This window comes from Cheilinus undulatus, linkage group 5 (assembly GCF_018320785.1).
Source record: "Cheilinus undulatus linkage group 5, ASM1832078v1, whole genome shotgun sequence".
NCBI classification, from domain to species: domain Eukaryota; kingdom Metazoa; phylum Chordata; class Actinopteri; order Labriformes; family Labridae; genus Cheilinus; species Cheilinus undulatus.
In genome coordinates this window covers 33,046,261-33,068,716 of record NC_054869.1, presented here as the reverse complement: position 1 = coordinate 33,068,716, position 22,456 = coordinate 33,046,261, and the positions used below count along the sequence as shown (strand labels likewise).

At 39.0% G+C, this 22,456-nt stretch overlaps 2 protein-coding genes across 2 annotated transcripts; both read left to right on the top strand.

The window, feature by feature from the left end:
- Nucleotides 1–115: 115 nt before the first annotated feature.
- Nucleotides 116–10,435, top strand: acaa2 (acetyl-CoA acyltransferase 2). The gene is made up of 10 exons (XM_041788497.1): nt 116–250; nt 2,467–2,633; nt 2,743–2,871; nt 3,900–4,016; nt 4,176–4,323; nt 4,486–4,661; nt 6,813–6,942; nt 7,055–7,125; nt 9,555–9,709; nt 9,803–10,435. Exons 1-10 carry the CDS (start codon nt 235–237, stop codon nt 9,882–9,884), a joined length of 1,191 nt encoding a protein of 396 aa, XP_041644431.1. The 5' UTR covers nt 116–234; the 3' UTR covers nt 9,885–10,435.
- A 2,799-nt stretch (nt 10,436–13,234) lies between these two features.
- rpl6 (ribosomal protein L6) lies at nt 13,235–20,265 on the top strand. The gene is made up of 7 exons (XM_041788224.1): nt 13,235–13,253; nt 14,003–14,152; nt 14,240–14,338; nt 14,573–14,716; nt 17,391–17,439; nt 19,794–19,978; nt 20,078–20,265. The coding sequence occupies exons 2-7, from the start codon at nt 14,003–14,005 to the stop codon at nt 20,228–20,230; spliced, it is 780 nt and encodes a 259-aa protein (XP_041644158.1). The 5' UTR covers nt 13,235–13,253; the 3' UTR covers nt 20,231–20,265.
- The last annotated feature ends 2,191 nt before the right edge of the window (nt 20,266–22,456 follow it).

The window sequence follows — 22,456 nt, the reverse complement described above, 5'->3', positions numbered from 1 at the left end:
CAAAAGATATATACCTACGTATTTTGGCAATTCAATAAAGGATATTTTAGATTTTCTATGCAACATATCTGTCGAATCTTGTGGCAAGAATGTAAGTTTTCTTGTTTCGTATTTAGGGGAAAGGTCGCAGTTGTGCCAGCATTTATATACACCGTGTACTCATTCAGAGTACCATAAGAGGAGAATCTGTGGGGAGATTTGATTCTGGCTGTGGTGGTTTCTTGAATCGGTATCATGGCGCTCCTCAGAGGTAAACAAACATTTTACAAATCAACAACAAAGGAGGCATGCATGCTGCTTGACTGAAGCTCTACTGCTTATAAAACTGATTCATAATTCGTTTTTTTGTAAAATCAAACACGCTTGATTGGATTTAGTGTAAGGACCGTTATCACTGTGAAGTAAATGCAGGTACATTTCAATGTCAAAAGGATTTGAAAAAGTTTTATTTGCACTCAACGCCACTGAAAATTAGGCGAAAGGTGACAAGATGGTGTCAAAACCATGAACTTCTGTTCGTAGCTTTAGGTCGTTTACTTTCAACAGCATTCAATAATTTATTTCTAAAAATAGGTCACCAAATTGTCATCTATACTGGAGGAAGCACCCGGGGTCTTTTCTTAATTTATTAAACCACACTATTAAAATTCTGAAGTTTAGACATCTTCAATTCAAGGGATGTTATACAAGACCTGTCACACCACTTGGCCCTGTGTGCAAAAGTCAGGTCATATATTCAGGTCATTCCCAACTAAAGCAAAAGTTCAGTTCAAATGCAGCAACATGACAGGTCAAGTTATCACAGGCTGGCTGATACATGAAGGAGTTAACAACAGTTAAATGTCCGATAAGAAAATTAAAGGTACATCAACACAGAATTTCAAGACCATGCTGGTTTAATCTACTAGTGACTTTTTTTTTTATAACGGAAACATTTTATAATTTAAAATGTCCAGAAAAATGTTGTTTAAACTAGTTCCGTGTATTTTACTATTAATTTATTTATTTGGATCCCCAGTAACTACTACCTAAGTAGAAACTACTCTTCCTGGGGTCCACAATCTTGTGGAGTTACCTTATCTTAGTCAGGCAAGGACTAAAATACTGTAATTATAATAGTGTTAATTAACCTTTATCTTTAATTTTTAAACATTTACAGTTACGGCTGAACGATATGTGAAAATAATCTAATTGCGATTTCTTTTCCCCCCAACACTGCGACTGTGATTTATTATGCAGTTATGTGGATAGATTAAACTAAGGCTGAGCAATTTGGAAAAAATATCTAATTGGGATTATTTTGGCTTACTATAGATATATTGATATGAATTATTTTCTTGAGGGGAACGATTATTTTTATGTCATTCTCATTTTCATTAAGAAGAACATATGCAAAATTGAGAAAAGTAGGATTTTTTTGTAAACTATTCTAAAAAAGGGATGAATAATTGCTTTACATGTAGGGCATAAAATCTCTGCTGCAAATAAAAGTTTTAAAGTCCCTGTAAAATGAAAAAATATATTTAGCTTTATTTAAGGTTTGGTGTATGACAGGCCACTCTGTTATGAACCAACAGGTCAAATTTAAGTAATGAAAAACTCTAAGTTCATAAAACTAAACTTAAAAGTCATGAAAAATGAGGCAGTAAAATGTGCTCAAGGGTGGTGTAGGCATGTCTGTTGAATGAGCTGAAGTCAGTACTCAGTACTTCTCTTTACAGACAAGCTAGCTAAAATAACAATGCAATGTATGGCTCTTGTAGGTATATTGGAAATCATATTTCCAAGTTTGCACATGTCTGGGTATTTAAGAATAAAACCATTCATCAACAGTGAACCACTTGTTTGATTTTTATGCTCAGTTCATGCAGAAATATGCAGAAAATTGCCATATTTTGTCTATAGTCAACCCTAACACACTGCATTGTTCTACAATTTTCTTGATACTGGTGTAAAATCTATGACATAAAAAAACCTTTATCGCTAAAGTGAACACGAAGTGATGGTCTCTGGTGCAAACATTTTCTGAAGTTGGAAGTAGCTCAGTCTGCAAGGATGGGTGTTGGAACCAAGGGGTCGCCAGTCCAAGTCCCAGTAGGACCAAGTCTTGATACTGTTCTGACAGCTGGAGAGGTGTTTATTCTCTTGAGCTAAAAGAGTAGAAAAATGAATTTCCCCTTAAGGGATTAATAAGATACATAAATCATACCTATAGGGCAGAAAGTCCAAGAGGTGCTGCTCCTCTTGATCCTGCAATCCAATCAGAAGACTCCATGTGATGTCTTTTTTTATCCTCTGTCATCCCATCATTATATTCTGCATCTTAATGAAGTACACATATCAGCCCTCTCTGTAGTGCTCAGTATGTAGCACCCAGCACCTTCTGCCGCTGTGATCTGGCTGTCGTTCACTGGTGGGTGGTGTGAAGTCTGTGTCACTGTACCACACTATTCTGTCCCCCTGCAGGTGTATTCATTGTAGCTGCCAAGCGCACTCCATTTGGTACCTACGGTGGCGTGCTGAAGGATCACAGTGCAACAGACTTGGCTGAGCATGCAGCCAGAGCAGCGCTCGCTGCAGGGGCTGTGGCACCTGAACTTGTGAACAGTGTCATCATGGGAAATGTGATGCAGGTAGTTAAAATCCAGCAGATCAACCACACATTCAACAGGTTAGAATCACGATAACATGACTTTACCTTTTTTTGCTGACTGGTGCCTCTTTTTATACATTTTAATTCAGAGCTCAGCAGATGCTCCCTACATAGCTCGTCACGTGGGTCTAAGGTGTGGTGTTCCTATCCCAGTGCCTGCTCTCACTGTGAACAGACTGTGTGGATCTGGTTTCCAATCTATCATCAGCGGTGCTCAAGTAAGCAAAACGAGCAACATCATTCTCACATTTAGGATACAAATGTAGAGTAAATTGCAGCTCTTTGTATTGAAAAGGCCACTCTCTAAGGTGCCGCTGGATAGCCATGTGCAATTCAGTACTTCTAGTCTTATGTTAGAGCTCCTTTGAGGAGTTTTTTTGCTAGTTATAAAAGAGACTGAAATTCATACTAATGCCCTTTTGCTTGTTTGTTTATACCAGCCCTTTGATTGACTGACTAGCTAAGGGTGTACTTCTTCTCTCACTCAGTCACAGCCCCCTGTGACCCTGAACAGGATAAGCAATATATAGATAATGGATGGATTGGGTACTTTTACATCTGTCCTATGGTTTAGTGGTTTGATTACCATGTCCAACGGAGAAGATTTTTAAATTTTTTTTTTTACAGCAGATATACAAAATAATGAATTCTTTCCATTGTTCAAAGAAACTACGATGATTTTAGTTTGTCAATACACACCATCTATTCATTGGAGGGACAAAATCAGGGGAAAGATAACACTTGCAGCTTCGTCCACAGTTTGGCACAAACCAAAAGTTCTTCACATGAGCTTAAAGTCCACTTTGATGACAATCATTAGGCATAGCATTGGCAATAGTTGTTGCAGTAGCAATGAGGTCTAAGTTAAATAGTGTATTTACTCAGGATTTCCATAAATGAATTAGGAAGAAAACACTAAAAGAACCTCTCTCAGTGTAAAGCATAGCAGTAAAGTTCCATTTTTAACTTTAATCTCTGCAACATAATAAAATGTCTATGTTTTGGTGATACATCACAGCGTATGTAATGGCAGTATCATCAAAAGTGGACGTAAGGATTTTCTTAGTGGTTATTGTAATGGTTCATTATATTATGAAGGTGTATCTAATAGAATGGCTATAGAAGGGATATGTGTAAAACCCCCTGGATATCCTGGTATAATGTTTTGAACATTTATCACATTTGACAAGATGTGTGTTGTATCTTATTGCTCTAAAACAAAAGCCTGCTGCTTGTGTGTCTGTAGGAGATTTGCCTCAGGGAGTCGGAGGTGGTTCTGTGTGGAGGCTCAGAGAGTATGAGCCAGGCCCCGTATGCTGTTCGTAATATACGATTTGGTACAAAGTTTGGATTTGATCTCAAGGTTGGTTTCTGGACTTACTTTCTTTTCTCTTTTCGTTTTAATCCCCAAAGAGTTGACGAAAACTCTTCCTGAAGCCATGCGATGATCATAGAGACAGCTTGTTATGTAACTCAAGAACTTCTGTCACAAAGATAAAACCTCTCCTCATGTGATTGACAGCTAGAGGACACCTTGTGGGCGGGTCTGACTGACCTGCATGTCAAGATCCCCATGGGCATCACAGCAGAAAATCTGGCAGATAAATACCAGATTAAAAGAGAAGACTGTGATAACTACGCTCACCAGACACAACAGAGGTGGAAGGCAGGTAAGACTGGCTTTTCAAAAATATTTTCTGCTCAAATCATAACGTAGAAAAAATGTAGTTTTGAGGAGATAAACTGTATTTTTACAGATCAGACGTTGCTTAAGACATGCTAGTTTGTAACAGCTTTGTAATCATAATTCTTTGTTTGTTTGTTTTTCCTAGCTCATGAGGGTGGTCACTTCACTGCAGAAATCGCTCCCATTGATGTGAAAGCTAAGAAGGGCAAAGTGGCCATGTCTCAGGATGAACACCCTCGTCCTCAGACCACGCTGGAACAGATGGCCAAACTGCCCACCGTCTTTAAGAAGGGAGGGACTGTAACTGCTGCTAACGCTTCAGTGAGTTTATGCCTGCAGTTTCCTCCTCTGTAGGGGGGCTCAGCTATTTTTATTCTATATTTTTATACTCCTACATCAAGTAAGCAGTCTTGTTTGCAAACATAAGCATTTCCCGTTTAAAAGCACTCGGCTGATTTACAATCCCATTTCCCAAAAATTGAGATGTTATTTATATTCATAAAACAACAATGTGATGATTTGAAAAACACTGAAACTTCATAATTGATTAAAAATAACACAAAAGTAACTCATCAAATGTTGGATTTGAGGATTATTTGTTTTTGGAAAAACATATGCCCATTATAAATTTGAACCAAGCAGCATCTTTCAGAACAGCTGGGACAGTAACAGCAAAAGACTTTAGAAGTTATGAAAGAGTAAAAGATGAAAACCTGATGGAGCATCTTCATATCGAAAAGAGCCAGGGAGGTGGTTCGGCCATCTGATCAGGATGCCTCCTGGTTGCCTTCCTTTTGAAGTCTTCCAGAGTTGTCAAGCTGGGGGATAGCCACAGGGCGGACCCAGGACTTGCTGGTGGGATAATATATCCCTTCTGCACTGGGACTACCTTGGGACCCCCAGTAAGAGCTGGAAAACATTGCAGGGGAGAGGGATGTCAGATTGATTTGCTTAGCCTGCTGCCAACACAGCCTTGCCTCAGGTTGGGGCGTAGTGGTGCCTGCAGAATTGGGTAAACTCTCAATTTATGCTCCACATTTTTAGCAACCCATCCAAGAAAGGATAAACAGCCTGTGTTAGACTGCCCATGGAACATCTTAAAACGGACCCTCTGTATTTGCATCTTGACACCAAACGTCTTTGGTGCTTGACCTCAAGTAGAGGGGATAATTATGAAATTATGATAAAGATAACCTGACACGCCAGATGGATTTGTTTCACACATCCATCTGGTAAACAACTCATAGACAGTGTTTGGGAAAGGGCAGAGCCTTTGAAAAAAAACTTGGAGGGTAAATGGGAAATTGTTCTGTCTGTCACATCTTTACAGGCCAATCAGAGCAACAAAACACGTGACGTAACCACTACCAAGGAGTAACCTTCATAGAGAACTGCATAACGGGAACCATGGCAACTGTAGACATGTCAGTGCACAACTTTAGTCGTTTTTGAAAAAGAAGACAACTCAATGCTGTTCTTTGTTCTTCTTTTGATGAAGAAATGTCATCATATTCTGATAAAACTGGTGCTTTAGCAACATCCACACTAATGTCTTCTGCCATAATTGCACCGATCTGTTATTGCTGCTTGCTTACGCCACAACTCTGCCCCACCCGAAAGTCCTGCTCCTCAACGCTGATTGGTCCTGTCACTTTCTAACCGGGCCAAAATGGTTCAGATGGGAGCTTTGAAAGATGGATTGACCAGTGAGAAACACGGAAACAGGTGTGTCCATCTGCCTTGCAAGGTTAGATAAAGGAAGCAAGCTGAGAGAAGAAACATTGTTAGCTACATTTGCATTTATGAACCAGTAAACGCAATTACGAGCAATAGCCAATATAGAGGCAAGTAAGGCAAGTTCCTTCTCCATCTTAGGGAAAAATGAAGCATACTACTGAATGATGTGTGTTAAATGGGATGTAGTGGTGTATGTACTGTATGGAGACTAAAGAATAAGTGGGTAAACTCTATGTAGACAAAAATAAAGAAGTAGGTATATTCTGTATACTGCATATACCCTGTCCTTCATCACTGGCCTCGGGTGAACAGAAGAAACTGAATGGATGGATGGGACGTGTCACCTAATAAGGTCATTTAATAAACTGTCAACAGGTGAGTAAAATAACTGGGTATTAAAAGGGCATATCTGAGAGGCTGGAATCAAATTAAAAGTGGGCATTACATCTGAAAAAACAAAAACAAAGATTTTCTCAATTTTCAGTGTTTTATATTTCATCTTTGTGCTACTGCCGATTTACTAGTTACAATGAAATATCAACTTTTTTGGAAATGGGGTTGTCATGTTCATAGCTGAAAATATCTTTTTGAGTTATTGGACCAATCACTACATGAATGTGTCATTTAGTCCGAATCAGCTTCAGTTTGAATGGAAAACATGTAAATATACTGTAGATTGATGTAGATTTCTTTCTACTGAAATCCAATACAGAGTGTAACCATCTCTACTTTTAGGGTGTATCTGATGGTGCTGCTGCATTGGTGATTGCAAGTGAAGATGCCTTAAAAGAACACAAACTTACGCCGCTGGCCAGAGTCGTGGCCTACCATGTATCAGGCTGTGACCCGAGCATCATGGGAATCGGTGAGTGAGTGACACAACTACTTTATGCCTTTGAATGACTAAAAACATTATGTTTGTAATTATCATGGTTTCTTTATCATGAGACTTTTCTGGTTCTTTAAAATCCTTCTAGGTCCCGTTCCAGCAATCACAGAGGCTTTAAAAAAGGCTGGTCTAACTCTCAATGACATGGATCTTGTGGAGGTTTGTAACCAGTGGGATAACTCTTCCTCAGTCTTTCCGGCTGTGCCACAAATTTTTTTTTTTTACTTTAATCAGTGGTCAAGGAAGTTCTTAGTTCCTTTAGTTAAACAGATGTACTCAAATAGCAATATGAAATCTGCAGAGTTCTCCAGAACCTTCCACTGCTGCATTAATGTGTAACCTGTACAGTGTGTTAATTAGTAAGCTAGACAGTTAGGTGAATTTCAGTGAAGGGTCTCCCCCTTTCTTAATGTTACAAGACAAATCTAAAAAGGAAAAAAGTTGTGAAACACAAAATATTACTTTTTCATTCAAGTCAAGTCTGAGACCTTATAGCTACCAACTGTTATTTTGATGACAGGTCAAAAGAGAAAAAAAAAATTAAAAATGCCTTTTTTATATTCAGTCTAATTTCACTCTGTCATGTTCAGTATTTATACTTGCATGCTAGAGGTGGTAGAGGGGCTCATCTCAACCTTCCTAATAGGTCTTTGTGTGTCTCTGTTCTGTTGATAGTATTCATCAGCAGTGCTTTGTATTAAGATGCTTTAAAACCATCACTCATCTTTTGAAAGGCTTCTTCTGATTTTACGTAATCTTTGCAGGTGCTCTGTGTATGAATGTTCATTGTTGATGACGTAGCATATTGCAACCATCACCTTGGAGAGCAGCAGTACACAAGGACATCAGCAGCTGCAAAATAATGTTAAAACAGCATTGTAAGAAGCTTAATTTTTAACATGAGACATCACTCCTCAAATGGTGCATTTGCTGGGGGGACATACTGGTGGCAACCTTTCTACTCTGATTATACAGGGTATGGCCTTTAAAAAAACAAGACTAATGCTGAAGTAGAGCTTCAGCCAACAGAAACATTTTTAAATGTCTTTCTCCTTCAATATACTCCCCTTCTGTATTGCACACCGGTGCATTCGGTGGCCTTGGGTGAACAAAAGACAATGATCAAATCAGTGCAGTGGGTCTTCATCGGACAGTTGTCTCAGAACCTCTGTTGTTCTTTTCTTAACTTTTGACACAGACTCAAACGTTTCTTTTGAGCACAGATTCAGTGTTAATTTCGTCAACTCAAACTGTGACTAAAAATGTTAGTCAAACATATTTTTTCCCCTGAGAAAGACTAGACCAAGGCCAGCCAAAAAAGATGTTTGATGACTAAAACTGACAAAAAGTACATTTAAATTTAGATAAGACTTAGACTAAAATTAAAAATAGCTGTCAAAATGAACACTGCACAGATTTGATCTTAGGAAAAAGGAAAAATTCACACGATGCTAGATCAGGTGAATCGGGAGGGTGATCAAGTATTCTGATTTGTTTTTGGGCCAGAAACTGCTTTAACAAGAGCACAGTAGGACTGAACAATAGTGTTGATAAACCGTTGACCCTCCTGGAACCCACCCCTCCCAAATTATAGCCTTAATGTCAAAGAAAACAATCAACATGTCCTTGAATTTGGACTTGCTTTGTTGTGCTTCCTTCGTCCTTTGTGACGACGGTGTTTCCTAATGCATTGACTTTGATTTTGTCTCAGGATCGTATTGGAAGATCCGAGTGTTATTGCATGTTGTCACTCCTAAAAAATCTGGTTGTCCTTCAGTTTGTTCTGAAACATTTTTCCTTTTGATCAAGAGTCAGGTTTGACACACATTTTTAAGCTGAAATTTACATACAAAGTTTGAATGAACTATCTCTTTATCAATGGAGACAATTTCTTCTGTCATTCTCATGCTTAGTTGTCGAACAATTTGGATGATTGGTTCAATTTGTTGAATGTTTTCAGAAGTTTTTTTTTTTTTTTATGTGCATGGGCGCCATCCCTTCACTAAACCTTTTGTGCCATTCAAACACACATGACATGCAGTGTTCTCCATACACCTCAGTTAATGTACCAAAAGATTCAGCTGCTGTTTTGTTCAATTTCCCAAAATTTTTGAAATAATGCATTGCTCAATTTTTAAGCGAATAGTTTTCCAACACCATAACAAAAATACCTGCACTTCAATCAGTAGCTAGCAGTGAACTAAAGACGCTACTAACTGGAAACTTACAGAAGTTGTGCGTTTGAACTCAACCTTAAATATATATCACTCAATGTCACTGTGAACCACGTGGACTGGTTTTATCCTTGTAAGCGCAGTCTCAGTCTTTGATAGCCATACATCCTATACCAAGGTGGCCCATCCAAGTGTTTGTGTGGGAAACACTCAAAGTTACTGGAGCTGTCAGAAAATGCAGTGGAGGAAAAATAGAACAATTCCTCTAACATGGGGTCAGAGTATATGCTAAGTGAAACTGAAAATAATCAAGTGCCTTTGGGTTGTTAGTAGCATGAGCAAAATCTCTCTCAATGTATCTAATGGTTAGAGGAGGTTGTTTTCATTCATATCACTGACATCATTTACTTACAGGTGAATGAGGCTTTTGCCCCTCAGTACCTGGCTGTTGCTAAGGCTCTTGGTCTTGATCCAGAGAAGAGCAACGTTAACGGTGGAGCTATCGCCATTGGACACCCTCTTGGTGCTTCTGGAGCTCGCATCACTGGCCATCTGGTCCACGAACTCAGGTAACATTTACCACTGTAGTTATAAAAGATAAAGTATATCAAGGGAAATGTCTACATGTAATGATATTGAAAAATGAGCTTTTTGTTTAACAGGCGACGTGGAGGAAAGTACGCTGTGGGCTCTGCCTGCATCGGTGGTGGTCAGGGCATCGCCATCATCATTGAGAACTGCTGAATGAAGAAGATCCAGATATCTGAAGAACTCCTGTGGAAGAATGTCTCCCACCAACGTCCACTCGTAATAAATGAAATACAAACGACACATACTTAGAGGAGATTTTATAAAAAGTAGTCACATGAGGTTTCCTCAACATGACTAATGAGGTCTCATTTTTTCTCTGGCACACAATGAAACCATCAACATGGATGTTTTGCTTCCTCTTTGTGCTAAATTTTAGCCTTTTTCTATAAAAGTGCACTATGCTCAGTGCTGATTGTACAGTGAAAGCAAGGGGCCTCCTTTTGTGCCTAAAAAACTTTTAGGTTGTTGTTTAAAGTAACACGTAGCAAAAGATTTACCCATACAGTACACCTTGTGTTTGGTTACAGTAAGGCTTAATAAACTCTGATGTTTGCCTTAAAATGTTCTAATCACTCCATTATCAGAGAATTGTACAACAACAAAATGTGGCCTGTGGCCTATGATCTGATATGACTGCAGCAAAACTGATTCTGCTTTTTGTATTTATGTGTCAAAGGATCTCAATAAATAACATTTTCAAAGAAGTACAGGTGTAAGTTTTTATGGCTGCTTGATGAAAACTAATCACATTCAGTGCAATTTCGTAACCAGTAAAGCAGGGAAAATAGGTCTGATAGAGTAAGACCCTGTAAGTTACTGTTTAAGTTCTAATACTATTTTTTAAACATGGTCCTTTGTCTTTACTTCTGAATAAATCTGTAAACTTTTTTCTGTAACATGGCTCAAAAGGGTTTTAAAAACAATAGGTACTTTGTTTTTGTATTTAAGAACATGAAACTGTTTTCAGTGTTCCGGCCTTATAAAAACATGTCAGTCAGTATATGAAAATTTATACCTTATAATGTATACATTAAATAACATTTTGCTACACTGAATAGGTAAAGAAATAGCATGATGGTGGTGGACAGACAGGAACAGTTACCGGGCAATGGGAGGCAATCTTTTTGGTAATGTGCATGGTTTTTGGTATGGTATGTCAAATATGTTCCACCTTAGTCTCATCAGACCAAAACACATTTCCTATATGCTTTAGGGTGACTAAAAGTGCTTTTTTGCTAAATTTAGATGGACTTGGATTTTTTCTTTTCATCATCTTGACACCCTGCTCTATAGCCAGACATACGGAAAGTATGAGAATACAAGAAAAAACAACAACAATCCTTATCCTAAAGTGGAGTGAATTCTAAACAGTTGTACATACAAACACACACTTACATACAGTTACTGGTCACTTTATTAGGTACACCAATTTAATTGCCTGTCAACGCAAATAGCTAAACAGCCAATCATATGGCAGCAACTCAGTGCATTTAGGCATGTAGACATGGTCAAGATGACTCACTGAAGTTCAAACCAAACATCAGAGTGAGGAAGAAAGGGGATTTAATTGACTTTGAACGTGGCATGATTGCTGGTGCCGGACGTGCTGGTCTGGGTATTTCAGAAACTGCTGATCTACTGGGATTTTCATGCATAACCATCTCAAGGTTTTACAGAGAATGGTCCGATAAAGGGAAAATATCCAGTAAGCAGTAGTCGTGTGAACGAAAATGGCTTGTTCATGTCAAATTCTGAGACGAATGGGCAGAAGGGTTGAGATAACATCTCTAAACGCACAACCCGTCAAACCTTGAAGCAGATGAACTACAGCAGCAGAAGACCACACCTGGTGCCACTCCTGTCAGCTAGGAACAAGATACTGAGTCTACAATTTACACAGGCTCACCAAAATTGGGCAGTAGAAGATTGGAAAAACATTGCATGGTCTGATGAGTCTCAATTTCAGTGAAGTAAACACGTGAAACAATAGGTCAATCCTACCTTGTGTAAGTGGATCAGGCTGGTGTGGGGGGATACTTTCTTGGCATACTTTAACACCACAGCCTACCTGAGTATTGTTGCTGACCATGTCCATCCCTTTCTGACCAGAGTGTACCCATCTTCTGATAGCTACTTCCTGCAGGATAATGCACCATGTCACAAAGCTCAAATCATTTCAATCCCGTTTCTGGAATGTGACAATGAGTTCACTGTACTCCAAAGGCCTCAACGGTCACCAGATCTCAATCCAATAGTGCACCTTTGGGACGTGATGGAAAGGGAGATTTGCATCATGGATGTGCAGCCGACAAATCTGCAGCAACTTTGTGATGCTACCATATCAATACAGACCAAAATCTCTGAGGAATGTCTCTAACACATTGTTGAAACGATGCCACAAAGAATTAAGGCAGTTCTGAAGGAAAAAGGGGAACTAGCAAGTAGGGGTGCACAATATTGGATTTTTGCCACTATCCAATATGCTGATATTTACAGATTCATTTTAGCCGATACCGATATCGATACCAATATTTAAATATGCTCTTTGGACAAGAAATTTCAGTCCTTTGGACACAGTTTAAGGTTTAAGGATGACCAAAAAAACAAACTTTAGTCCTTAAAAACACTTGAAGGTTTGAAAAATGAGGATAAATAAAGAAATAGACCTATACTGACATAGGTCTGTTAGTTCAGCCTAAAATTCCACTAATTTATTAGTATATATGGACAAAATTCACAGACGATATGTGCTGAAATACACAGACAAAATATTGGATGTAAATATTGGCAGAAATTTTGATATCTGCCGATACCGATATTTGCCTTTTTTAAGCTAATATCTGCCGATACCGATACCAGACCGATAATATTGTGCATTCCTTCTAGCAAGGTGTAGCCTACCCAATAAAGTGACTGATGAGTGTACATACTGTACATATATAAAGTAGGACATAAATACACTACACGTCACTGAAAAGAGGATTTTTACATCCATCATGCACAATGTTTAGTTTTATGTTTTTTTTCATGAGCACACAACATTTTCTAATAAATCAAAATTTTTGTTTTAAACAATATATTTGCAAGCTACTGCTACAAAGAAGGTTGAAATATCATAAAGTTGACCTGTTTTTTTTTTTACATAAATTCAGAAAGTCTAAGGTTTGGAAGTTTGTTTTTTGAAATGTATCAATTTTCCTTAGTGAAAATAAGCCCCATATACTTTCAATTGATAAGAATATAAACTATCAAACTCCAAAATCTTACATATTTGGTTGCCTATAAAAATATATTTACTACAGAAACTCAAAATTCTAATATAGAAATGATTTTAATACATCTAAGAGAATCAGTAATAGATTGACCAACAACTTTGTCTTTCACTTTACAAAGAGAATAAATAACATGTATTAATGGACTACAAGGTCCATCACGTCCTTGAATCCTTACGTGTTGACGTCAAAATGCTGCGTCCTTATATACGTCACATGCCCGGATGTCGGTCTTTTTTTCATAGCCAAGGTAAGACACCCTTGCCTTCGTGTAACTGTAGGAATAAAATCTGCTATCATCTGTGTTACAGAAGAAATAATACAGTGTCCATCTAACAACAGATGAAATCTTGTATTTTGACGATACCGTAGATGTCATTATTGGAGTGATATGTCCACAAAGTTGGTGTATTAATGAGCAGATTAATGTGTTGGACAAGGCCGCCGGCTAGCTGTCATGCTATTTCTTACGTGAGCTAAATGGCTAAAGCGACGTATTGCCCTTCGTCGGGTTTCTGTGCTGTTAAAACAGTTTCTTTCAGTCATAGTAAATGTTGTACGATAAATATTGAGTTATCAAGTTGACCAATGCCATGCTAGCCTATAGCAGGAAAGCGACTCTTCCAATGCAGTGGTGCTAACGGCTAGCATAAGCTAACGTTACTCGTCATGCCTGTGTTACATTCAAAGCAGCTAATGTTTTGTAGAGCTCTTTGAATACAGAAAAGGTTTCATTCGATATTGGCGTGTTTTGTGGCATTGTGTACACGTGAGCAGGAATTGAGAGCACTCAGAGGTTGTTGTAAAGTCTGTTTGTTTCCTGTAGTTGACATCACAACCAGTTGTAGGACTGAACTAGCACAGTGCACTGTAAGGAGACAAGCACATTGACTTTTTCAGGTGCCTGAAGAAATTGAACTCCTGAAGAAGTTTGCGATTTTACTGGCATTGAAATGAATATTCTAAGAGTGGTATACTTACACGTATTGATTTTGTCAGATGGCAGAGGGAGACGCAAAGAAGTCTGCCAAGAAGAAGCATGGGAGCCGGAACCCGGTTCTGGCCCGGGGCATTGGCCGCTACTCCCGGTCAGTGATGTTCGCCCGCAGGGCCATGTATAAGCGCAAGACCAAGACCGCTGAGACCAAGGTGAGGGCAGATCTGTTCAGTTTTACAGACTATTAACAGTATATGTGAGTATGACATTGATGTCCTCTTACTTTGCTTTCGGTACAGGTGGAGAAAAAGATGAAGGTGAAGCCCCAGGCTACAGTGGTTAAAACTGTTGGAGGAGACAAGAATGGAGGCACTCGTGTTGTCAAGCTGCGCAAGATGGTGAGTAATTTTTGGATTCCTGTATTTCCCTTTTAATGTATATTTTAAGGGTATATGGTACAATTTAGAAGCAGTCAAATCAATGTGAAAGACAGCGAGTTTATGCCATTTTTATTTTAACTCATCAAAACTGACAGTTCTGTGCCTGTGGTATGCCTTTTGTTAATGTAGTCCTTTCATTGGAATAATCTGGATAACCTATAATTGAAATAATTGTACCATATTTCCTTGTAGCCCCGCTACTACCCCACAGAGGATGTTCCCCGCAAACTGAAGAGCCATGGGAAAAAACCCTTCAGCCAGCACAAGAGGAAGCTGCGTGCCTCCATCACCCCAGGAACTGTCCTCATTCTGCTCACTGGTCGCCACCGTGGAAAGGTAAATATAATGTTCAATATGGGTTTTGATAATGATGTAAATGTTTGCAGCAGTGGCTAACAAACAAGCTAAGAAGATGAAATGCTGTGCTTTTTGTACTTCGGAAAAAAACTTGGTTAATATTTTATTCATGTCATTGTATGTACAGGGTGTAGAGGTAATTGTAAAGAGTACAATTTTATTGTGCCTTATTAGTTTGTCTATGCAGACCCCCGTATTAACACATTAACATGTGTTCATACCACTCTGTAATTAGAATATAAATATTGTCAGCAAGACTTAAAACTTGGGATATATATTTTATGCTCATTAATTGGCAGAAACATGTATTATACTTAACTAGGCTTCATTAACTATGTATGCTGAGGTGTTATCATCAGGTGTTAACACAAGTTTTTGATGACCAGTGCTTTAAAAATCAAACTGATAACTTTCAGTACCATGGATGCCAAAAAAGACCAACTGGTCACATGACATGACCAAAAAGTCACTGAACTCTTACCAAGCTAACTTTTTATGTTCCTGAAAGGTAAAATAAAAAAAACAAACAAACAAAAAACCCTGGAAAAAATGTAATTAAAGCCAAATATGTTTCTTCTGCTCCATCATTATTAATCCAGAAGTGCATGCAGTATTTCTGCTCTTCCTAGGATATTTTATGGGTTTCAATATTTGTGTAGTGATGTGGAGCTCAGTCAGAAGTCTACAGGTTGGGGACACAGACCAGACAACGTTGTCTCCTTCCTCTCCAGTCTGTGATAGACAGTAGCATTAATGTGTGCATTTTTAAGACACCAAAAGGAGGTTATGAAAACATATTAGGCAACCAGTGGATAAAGTAGTTGGGGCCATTGTTTCTGTGATGGAGTGTGCAGCAGAAATACATGCAGCAGTCAGAGAACAGCATCACTCTGCTTCTTTATGTGCAGCTGTGTAAATGTTTCAAGCTTTTTAGAGCACAACTGCTGTGAAACACTTTGAAAATGGGGCCCCATTTATTTGTACCAGAGTTCTTTGCCACTGGCCTCTTTCTGCTTGGTCTCAATTCCAGTCACCCATGTTTGATCCTGATCCCATTGTGTGTGCTGCCTTTGGTTGAAAACAGCTGCTACTTCAACTTTGAATACTTGGGAGCAGGAAAATAATCGATAATGTGTTGTTGGAAGTTTGTGGTTATGAGAATTTTGGTGAACTTTCTTCAAATAAAGATGTGCAGTATAGAGCATTATACCAAAACCAACAAAGTTCCTACAAGCAAACTTTAATGTGGGAACACAATCAACAAGTTTCAGTGAAAGATTGCCCACAGTATACATATTTGTTGAAAGCTTCCTAGCGTCAGTACCATTTTGGAGTTTTATGGTTGTCTGAAAAACTGATAAATTGTGAAAGAGACACTTTGATTTTTCTGTTAGTGGAATATAGTTTACACTTCAACAATCATGTCATTTTGGAAATACTCAGTCTGATGTTGAAAGCAAGTACTCTGCTGGAAAACTGTCAGATTTGTTAACACCAACCTGTTTGTAAACCTGCCCCCCTCCCCAAATGTCTGACATAAATCCCAAAATTTGCAGCATAATGAGAGAGCTGTTGTCCATCACAGTTATTTGTCAGTCATAAAATGCATAGTGGACCCAATCATAAACAAGGTGATTAATCTCAAGAGGCTACCCAGGGATGCTGCTATTGTATGAAAAGATATTGACCACACATTGAAATCAGTAGTGCATCCTTATGTCGGTGAAAATAACAAGTGTGCTTGACACACCACTATAATCACACACCCTCAGCCCCACAGACATTGTCCCTCCCTCCCACACTCCCTCGCTACATGGGCAAGTTATGGAAGCGTGTAGTGTGCCCACACACACTTTGAGCGGTGGCTGACCTAAATAATGTTTCAGCTATTAAACGGACAGGTAGAGAGCCCTCTGGTTATGGCAGTCACTTTGTGTGAAGTATTTTCACCTTTAAAGATAAAGTCGATGGCAATTATGAGATTATCTGGTACAAACTAGGGCTGCCTGAATATGGAAGAAGTCTGTCACAATTGTTTTTATTAATGTTGGGAACACAATTATATACAACACTTGGTGCATTCATTTCAAATATTTGTTGTACTGTCTTGAGGGGCAGGCAGAGTACTCTAACACATTCTTTATTCTGTGTTTTTTTTCCAAGTCGACCTCCTGAAACTAAAGTGGTTCCATGTGACTAGGGTTATTTTATTTTAGGTCTGGTTTTTTTATTTTTATTTTTTGGTTAACTGATGGCTGTTTTTCTGTCATTTTCTTCAGCGGTTGCTTTTCAACATAAATGGTGTACAGGCTGTTACTCCCTCTGCTCCTCACTTTAAAAAAAATGAGTTGTTTTGGTGAGAGGGACAGAGGAGACAGTGCTGTGAATGGAGGGTGTGCTCCATTTACCACACATGTCAAAACCTATGAAGGAAAGAAATACAACATAGCATGCAGCACAATCTTTGAATCTCAGTTTTTTTTGTTTTCATGCTCGTTGGAACCAAGATTGAAATTTAAATGGTATTAAATTATATATTCCAACCTTAAGGCTACTCAGTTAAATCCGAGTGATTATCTTTTGCAGAGTTGATGCAGTAGCTTGTAGCTCGAAAACTCAAAACAGTTATTTGCTTGTACTTGTTTCTTTTCAGCGTGTGGTGTTCCTGAAGCAGCTCTCAAGTGGTCTCCTGCTTGTCACTGGTAAGTATCAAGAGTTCATGGTGGCTCAATTTTATTAACCCATTTTTTATGTACAAAAGTGGAAATTCATTAACTCTGAGTAATAACAATCTCAGACTACTTTCTCAGATGAAATGTCTACAGGAGTCTAGTATTACTGTTGGTCAGGATCCAAATCCTGACATTTGAGCACAAAGTATTTAAATTCTATGTTGTGTGAAAAATAAGCATTGGGACTGCTCGCTACAGGTTCAAATGGTCAACTACTTCTAAATTTTTTTGTCTATCAGGTGGCAAGAGATGTTATGCCATTCTGCTACAGAACAGAGCTCAACATTGACCACCCACTTTTTCCATGATGTTTAATTCACTAGTCGCAGCCTACAGCTGAAAGTCACAGGTTGAGGTGGGCACCACCAATCTAGGATTGTGGTTAGTTCCTTGGATTGCAAATGGACTGACAACTAGATTGTCTGCATGACCATAAATCCTTGTTACAAGTGCATGGATAAACCATGTTTTTTTAGCGACATTACGGCTGCAAATCAGATTTGAAAGGCAGCATATACAGTTGTATGAAAAAGATTGGGCACCCCTGACAATTTCCATTATTCTCATTTATAAATCATAGGGTGTTTACATCAGCAATTTCATTTTGATCTATCAAATAACTGATGGACACAGTAATATGTCATTAGTGAAATCAGGTTTATTGGATTAACAGAAAATGTGCAATATGCATCAAAACAAAATTAGACAGGTGCATAAATTCGGGCACACCAACAGAAAAAAATCACATCTATGTTTAGTAGAGCCTCCTTTAGCAAAAATAACAGCCTCTAGGCGCTTCTATAGCCTCTGAGTGTCTGGATTCTGGATGAAGGTATTTTGGACCATTCCTCCTAATAAAACATCTCCAGTTGATCTGATGGTTGCTGAGCATGGACAGCCCGCTTCAAATCATCCCACAGATTTTCAATGATATTCAGCTCTGGGGACTGGCATTGCCATTCCAGAACATTGCTCTTGTTCCTCTGCATGAATGCCTGAGTAGATTTTGAGCAGTGTTTTGGGTCGTTGTCTTGTTGGAACTTTGTGATTGATTCTTGAACATTATTCTCAAGAATCTGCTGATCTGGAATCCATGCAACCCTCAACTTTAACAGGATTCCCAGTACCAGCACTGGCCACACAGCATGATGGAACCTCCACCAAATTTTACTGTGGGTAGCAAGGGTTTTTCCTGAAATGCGGTGTTCTTTTGCCGCCATGCATATCGCCCCTTGTTATGTCCAAATTACTCAATCTTTGTTTCATCAGTCCACAACACCCTATTCCAAAATGAAGCTGGCTTGTCCAAATGTGCTTTTGCATACCTCAAGCGACTCTATTTGTGGTGTGTGTGCAGAAAAGGCTTCTTCCGCATCACTCTCCCATACAGCTTCTCCTTGTGCAAAGTGCGCTGAATTGTTAAACGATGCTCAGTGACACCATCTGCAGCAAGATGATGTTGTAGTTCTTTGCAGGTGGTCTGTGGGTTGTTCTTGACCGTTCTTACCATCCTTCGCCTCTGCCTCTCCGATTTACTTCTTGGCCTGCCACTTCTGGCCTTAACAAGAAATCTGCCTGTGGTCTTCCATTTCCTCACAGTGGAAACTGACAGCTGAAATCTCTGAGATAGCTTTTTGTAGCCTTCCCCTATGCCATAATGTTGATCAATCTTTGTTTTCAGGTCATTTGAGAGTTGTTTTGAGGCCCCCATGTTGCAACTCTTCAGAGGAGAGTCAAAGAGAAGAACAACTTGCAGTTGGCTGCCTTAAATACCTTTTCTCATGATTGGATGTACCTGTCTATGAAGTTCAAGGCTTAATGAGCTCACCAAACCAATGTTGTGTTCCAATTAATCCGTGCTAAGTAGTTACAGGTATTTAAATCAACAAAATGACAAGAGTGCCTGAATTTATGCACTTGTCAAATTTTGTTTTGATACATATTGCACATTTTCTGTTAATCCAATAAACCTGATTTCACTACTGACATATTACTGTGTCCATCAGTTATTGTTAGATCAAAATGAAATTGCTGATCCAAACACCCAATGAATTATAAATGAAAGTAATGGGAATTTTCAGGGGTGCCCAAACTTTTTCATACAACTGTATACTATGGCTGATGAGAGACAGCAGAAAGGAGGAGTGGACAAGTCTTACCAGCTCAGTCCCAGTCCATGACTTCCTCAAGGTGTTTTTTTTTTGTTTTTTTTTTTTTTTTAATTCCAGGGTGTAGCTGCATTTCAGCTGAAACTCTGGGATTTGGTTGCTTTGGAGAAAAATGTCTTTACTTTAAACTAAAGTCATTTTCATTTTTCCTCTCAGGCCCCCTTGCCTTGAACAGAGTCCCCCTGCGCAGGGCTCACCAGAAGTTCGTCATTGCCACGAACACCAAAATCGACCTCTCTGGCATGAAGATCCCCAAAACCCTGAATGACACCTACTTCAAGAAGAAGAAGCTGAGGAGGCCCCGTCACCAGGAGGGAGAGATCTTTGATACAGAAAAAGAGGTAAGCTAACTTTGGTAGAATTTATTATACCATTTTAATCAGACTTGGACCCTTTTGTGTGGAAGAATCTTAATCATTTCCCCTTGTCTCCATCTGCAGAAGTACCAGCTGACAGAGCAGAGGAAGGAGGACCAGAAAGCTGTTGATTCTCAGCTTCTGCCTCTGATCAAGAAAGTCCCACAGTTGAGAGGGTACCTGCGCTCTTCTTTCTGCCTGTCTAATGGGGTCTTCCCCCACAAGCTGGTTTTCTAAATGTGTTGTAATAAAGAGTACCACCGTCACATGAACTCTTGCCTTGTTAGTGCTTTAAATTTTGGTTTGAGGTTTATTTGCAGCTTCCCGAGAAACACTGGACCATTTCCAAAGCTCATAGTATATTGAACTAGTTTTATTTTGAACATGGCCGAACCACGTGGTGGTCTTGAGCTGAAGAAATACCCATGGCAACTGACTATAAATATCTGAACTGTCTCAAAGCTTCATTCAGGTTCAGTTCACTTGTAGAAATAAAGGAGTTGTCTGCTGTGTGATAATGTGATAACACTGAACCTGTTGGCCTAGGACTTTTTTGATTTTCTAGGTTTTTAATCCCTTTATCAACTTTCTAGATTAGTGATTTTCTATTAAGTTCCCAAGGCATATCAGAAGACGAGCTGAAATGTATCAAACGAGTTGCAGTGTCTTAAGTTGTAACGTATACTAGTGCATCTCAAAAAATTAGAATATCATGAAAAAGTTCAATAATTTTTGACACTCATTTCAGAAAGAGAAACCCATATATTACATAGGCTCATTACACAGAGTGAAATATTTCAAGACTTTATTTCTTGAAATTTTGATGATTATGGCTTACCAATAAGAAAACCCAAAATTTAGTGTCTCAGAAAATTAGAATATTGTGGAAAAGTTCAACATTGGAAAGTCATGGTGTCCCACCCTAATCAGCTAATGAACTCCAAACACCTACAAAGGTTTCCTGAGCCTTTAAATGATTTCTCAGTCTGGGTCAGTAGGCTACACAATCATGGGGAAGACTGCAGACTTGACAGATGTCCAGAAGACAGTCATTGACACCCTCCACAAGGAGGGTAAGCCACAAAAGGTCATTGCTGGAGAAGCTGGTTGTTCAGAGTGCTGTATCCAAGCATGTTCATAGAAAGATGAGTGGAAGGAAAAAGTGTGGTAGGAAAAGGTGCACCAGCATAAGGGATAACCACAGCCTTGAGAGGATTGTCAAGCAAAATCCATTCAAGAATTTGGAGGAGCTTCACAAGGAGTGGACTGAGGCTGGAGTCACTACGTACAGACCAATCCTAGACTTGGGCTACAAATGTGGCATTTCTCGTGTCAAGCCACTCTTGAACCAGAGACAACGTCAGAAGCACCTTACCTGGGCTGTGGAGAAAAAGAACTGGACTGTTGCTCAGTGGTCCAAAGTCCTCTTTTCAGATGAAAGTACATTTTGCTGTCATTTGGAAGTCAAGGTCCCAGAGTCTGGAGGAAGAGTGGAGAGGCACAGAATCCATGTTGCTTTAAGTCCAGTGTGAAGTTTCCAGTCTGTGATGATTTGGGCTGCCATGGCATCTGCTGGTGTTGGTCCACTGTGTTTTCTGAAGTCCACAGTCAATGCAGCCATCTACCAGGACATTTTAGAGCACTTCATGCTTCCTTCTGCTGACAAGCTTTATGGAGATGCTGATTTCATTTTCCAACAGGAGTTGGCACCTGCTCACACTGCCAGAGGTACCAAAAGCTGGTTCAGTGACCATGGTGTTTCTATGCTTGATTGGCCAGCAAACTGGCCTGACCTGAACCCCATAGAGAATCTATGGGTATTGTCAAGAGGAAGATGAGAGACACCAGACCCAACAATGTAGATGACCTGAAGGCTGCTATCAAAGCAACCTGGGCTTCCATTACACCTGAGCAGTGCCACAGGCTGATCGCCTCCATGCCATGCCGCACTGATGCAGTAATTCATGCAAAAGGAGGCCCAACCAAGTATTGAAGGCATAGAAATAAACATACTTTTCAGAAGCCTGACATTTCTGTTTAAAATACCCTTTTTTAATTGATCTTATGTAATATTCTAATTTTTTGAGACACTGAATTTTGGGTTTTCTTATGTATAAGCCATAATTATCAAAATTTCAAGAAATAAAGGCTTGAAATATTTCGCTCTATGTATAATGGGTCTATATAATAAATGGGTTTCACTTTTAGAAACGAGTGACAAAAAATATTGAACTTTTTAATGATATTCTAATTTTTTGAGTTGCACTAGTAGATGTAAACTTGCACACACAAACAACTGTTGTAGATAGTTGATAATTTTCATATGCACATTAGGCTTACAATAATTTATGCTAATTATAGTAGGCTTGATTCACACAGCAAGACCAAATGCTCAATTTTGATTATTTTTGGGGTAGACTAAATTTAGCTTGTTTGGCAGTTTACATTTTTTAACAAGGCTTA

Coding starts and splice junctions, on each gene's coding strand:
- rpl6 (XM_041788224.1), top strand. CDS start 14,003: ATGGCAGAGGGAGACGCAAAGAAGTCTGCCAAGAAGAAGCATGGGAGC. Junction 14,153..14,239: donor CCAAGACCGCTGAGACCAAG/GTGAGGGCAGAT, acceptor CTTTCGGTACAG/GTGGAGAAAAAGATGAAGGT. Junction 14,339..14,572: donor TTGTCAAGCTGCGCAAGATG/GTGAGTAATTTT, acceptor ATTTCCTTGTAG/CCCCGCTACTACCCCACAGA.
- acaa2 (XM_041788497.1), top strand. Junction 4,324..4,485: donor ACAACAGAGGTGGAAGGCAG/GTAAGACTGGCT, acceptor TGTTTTTCCTAG/CTCATGAGGGTGGTCACTTC. Junction 7,126..9,554: donor ATGACATGGATCTTGTGGAG/GTTTGTAACCAG, acceptor ATTTACTTACAG/GTGAATGAGGCTTTTGCCCC.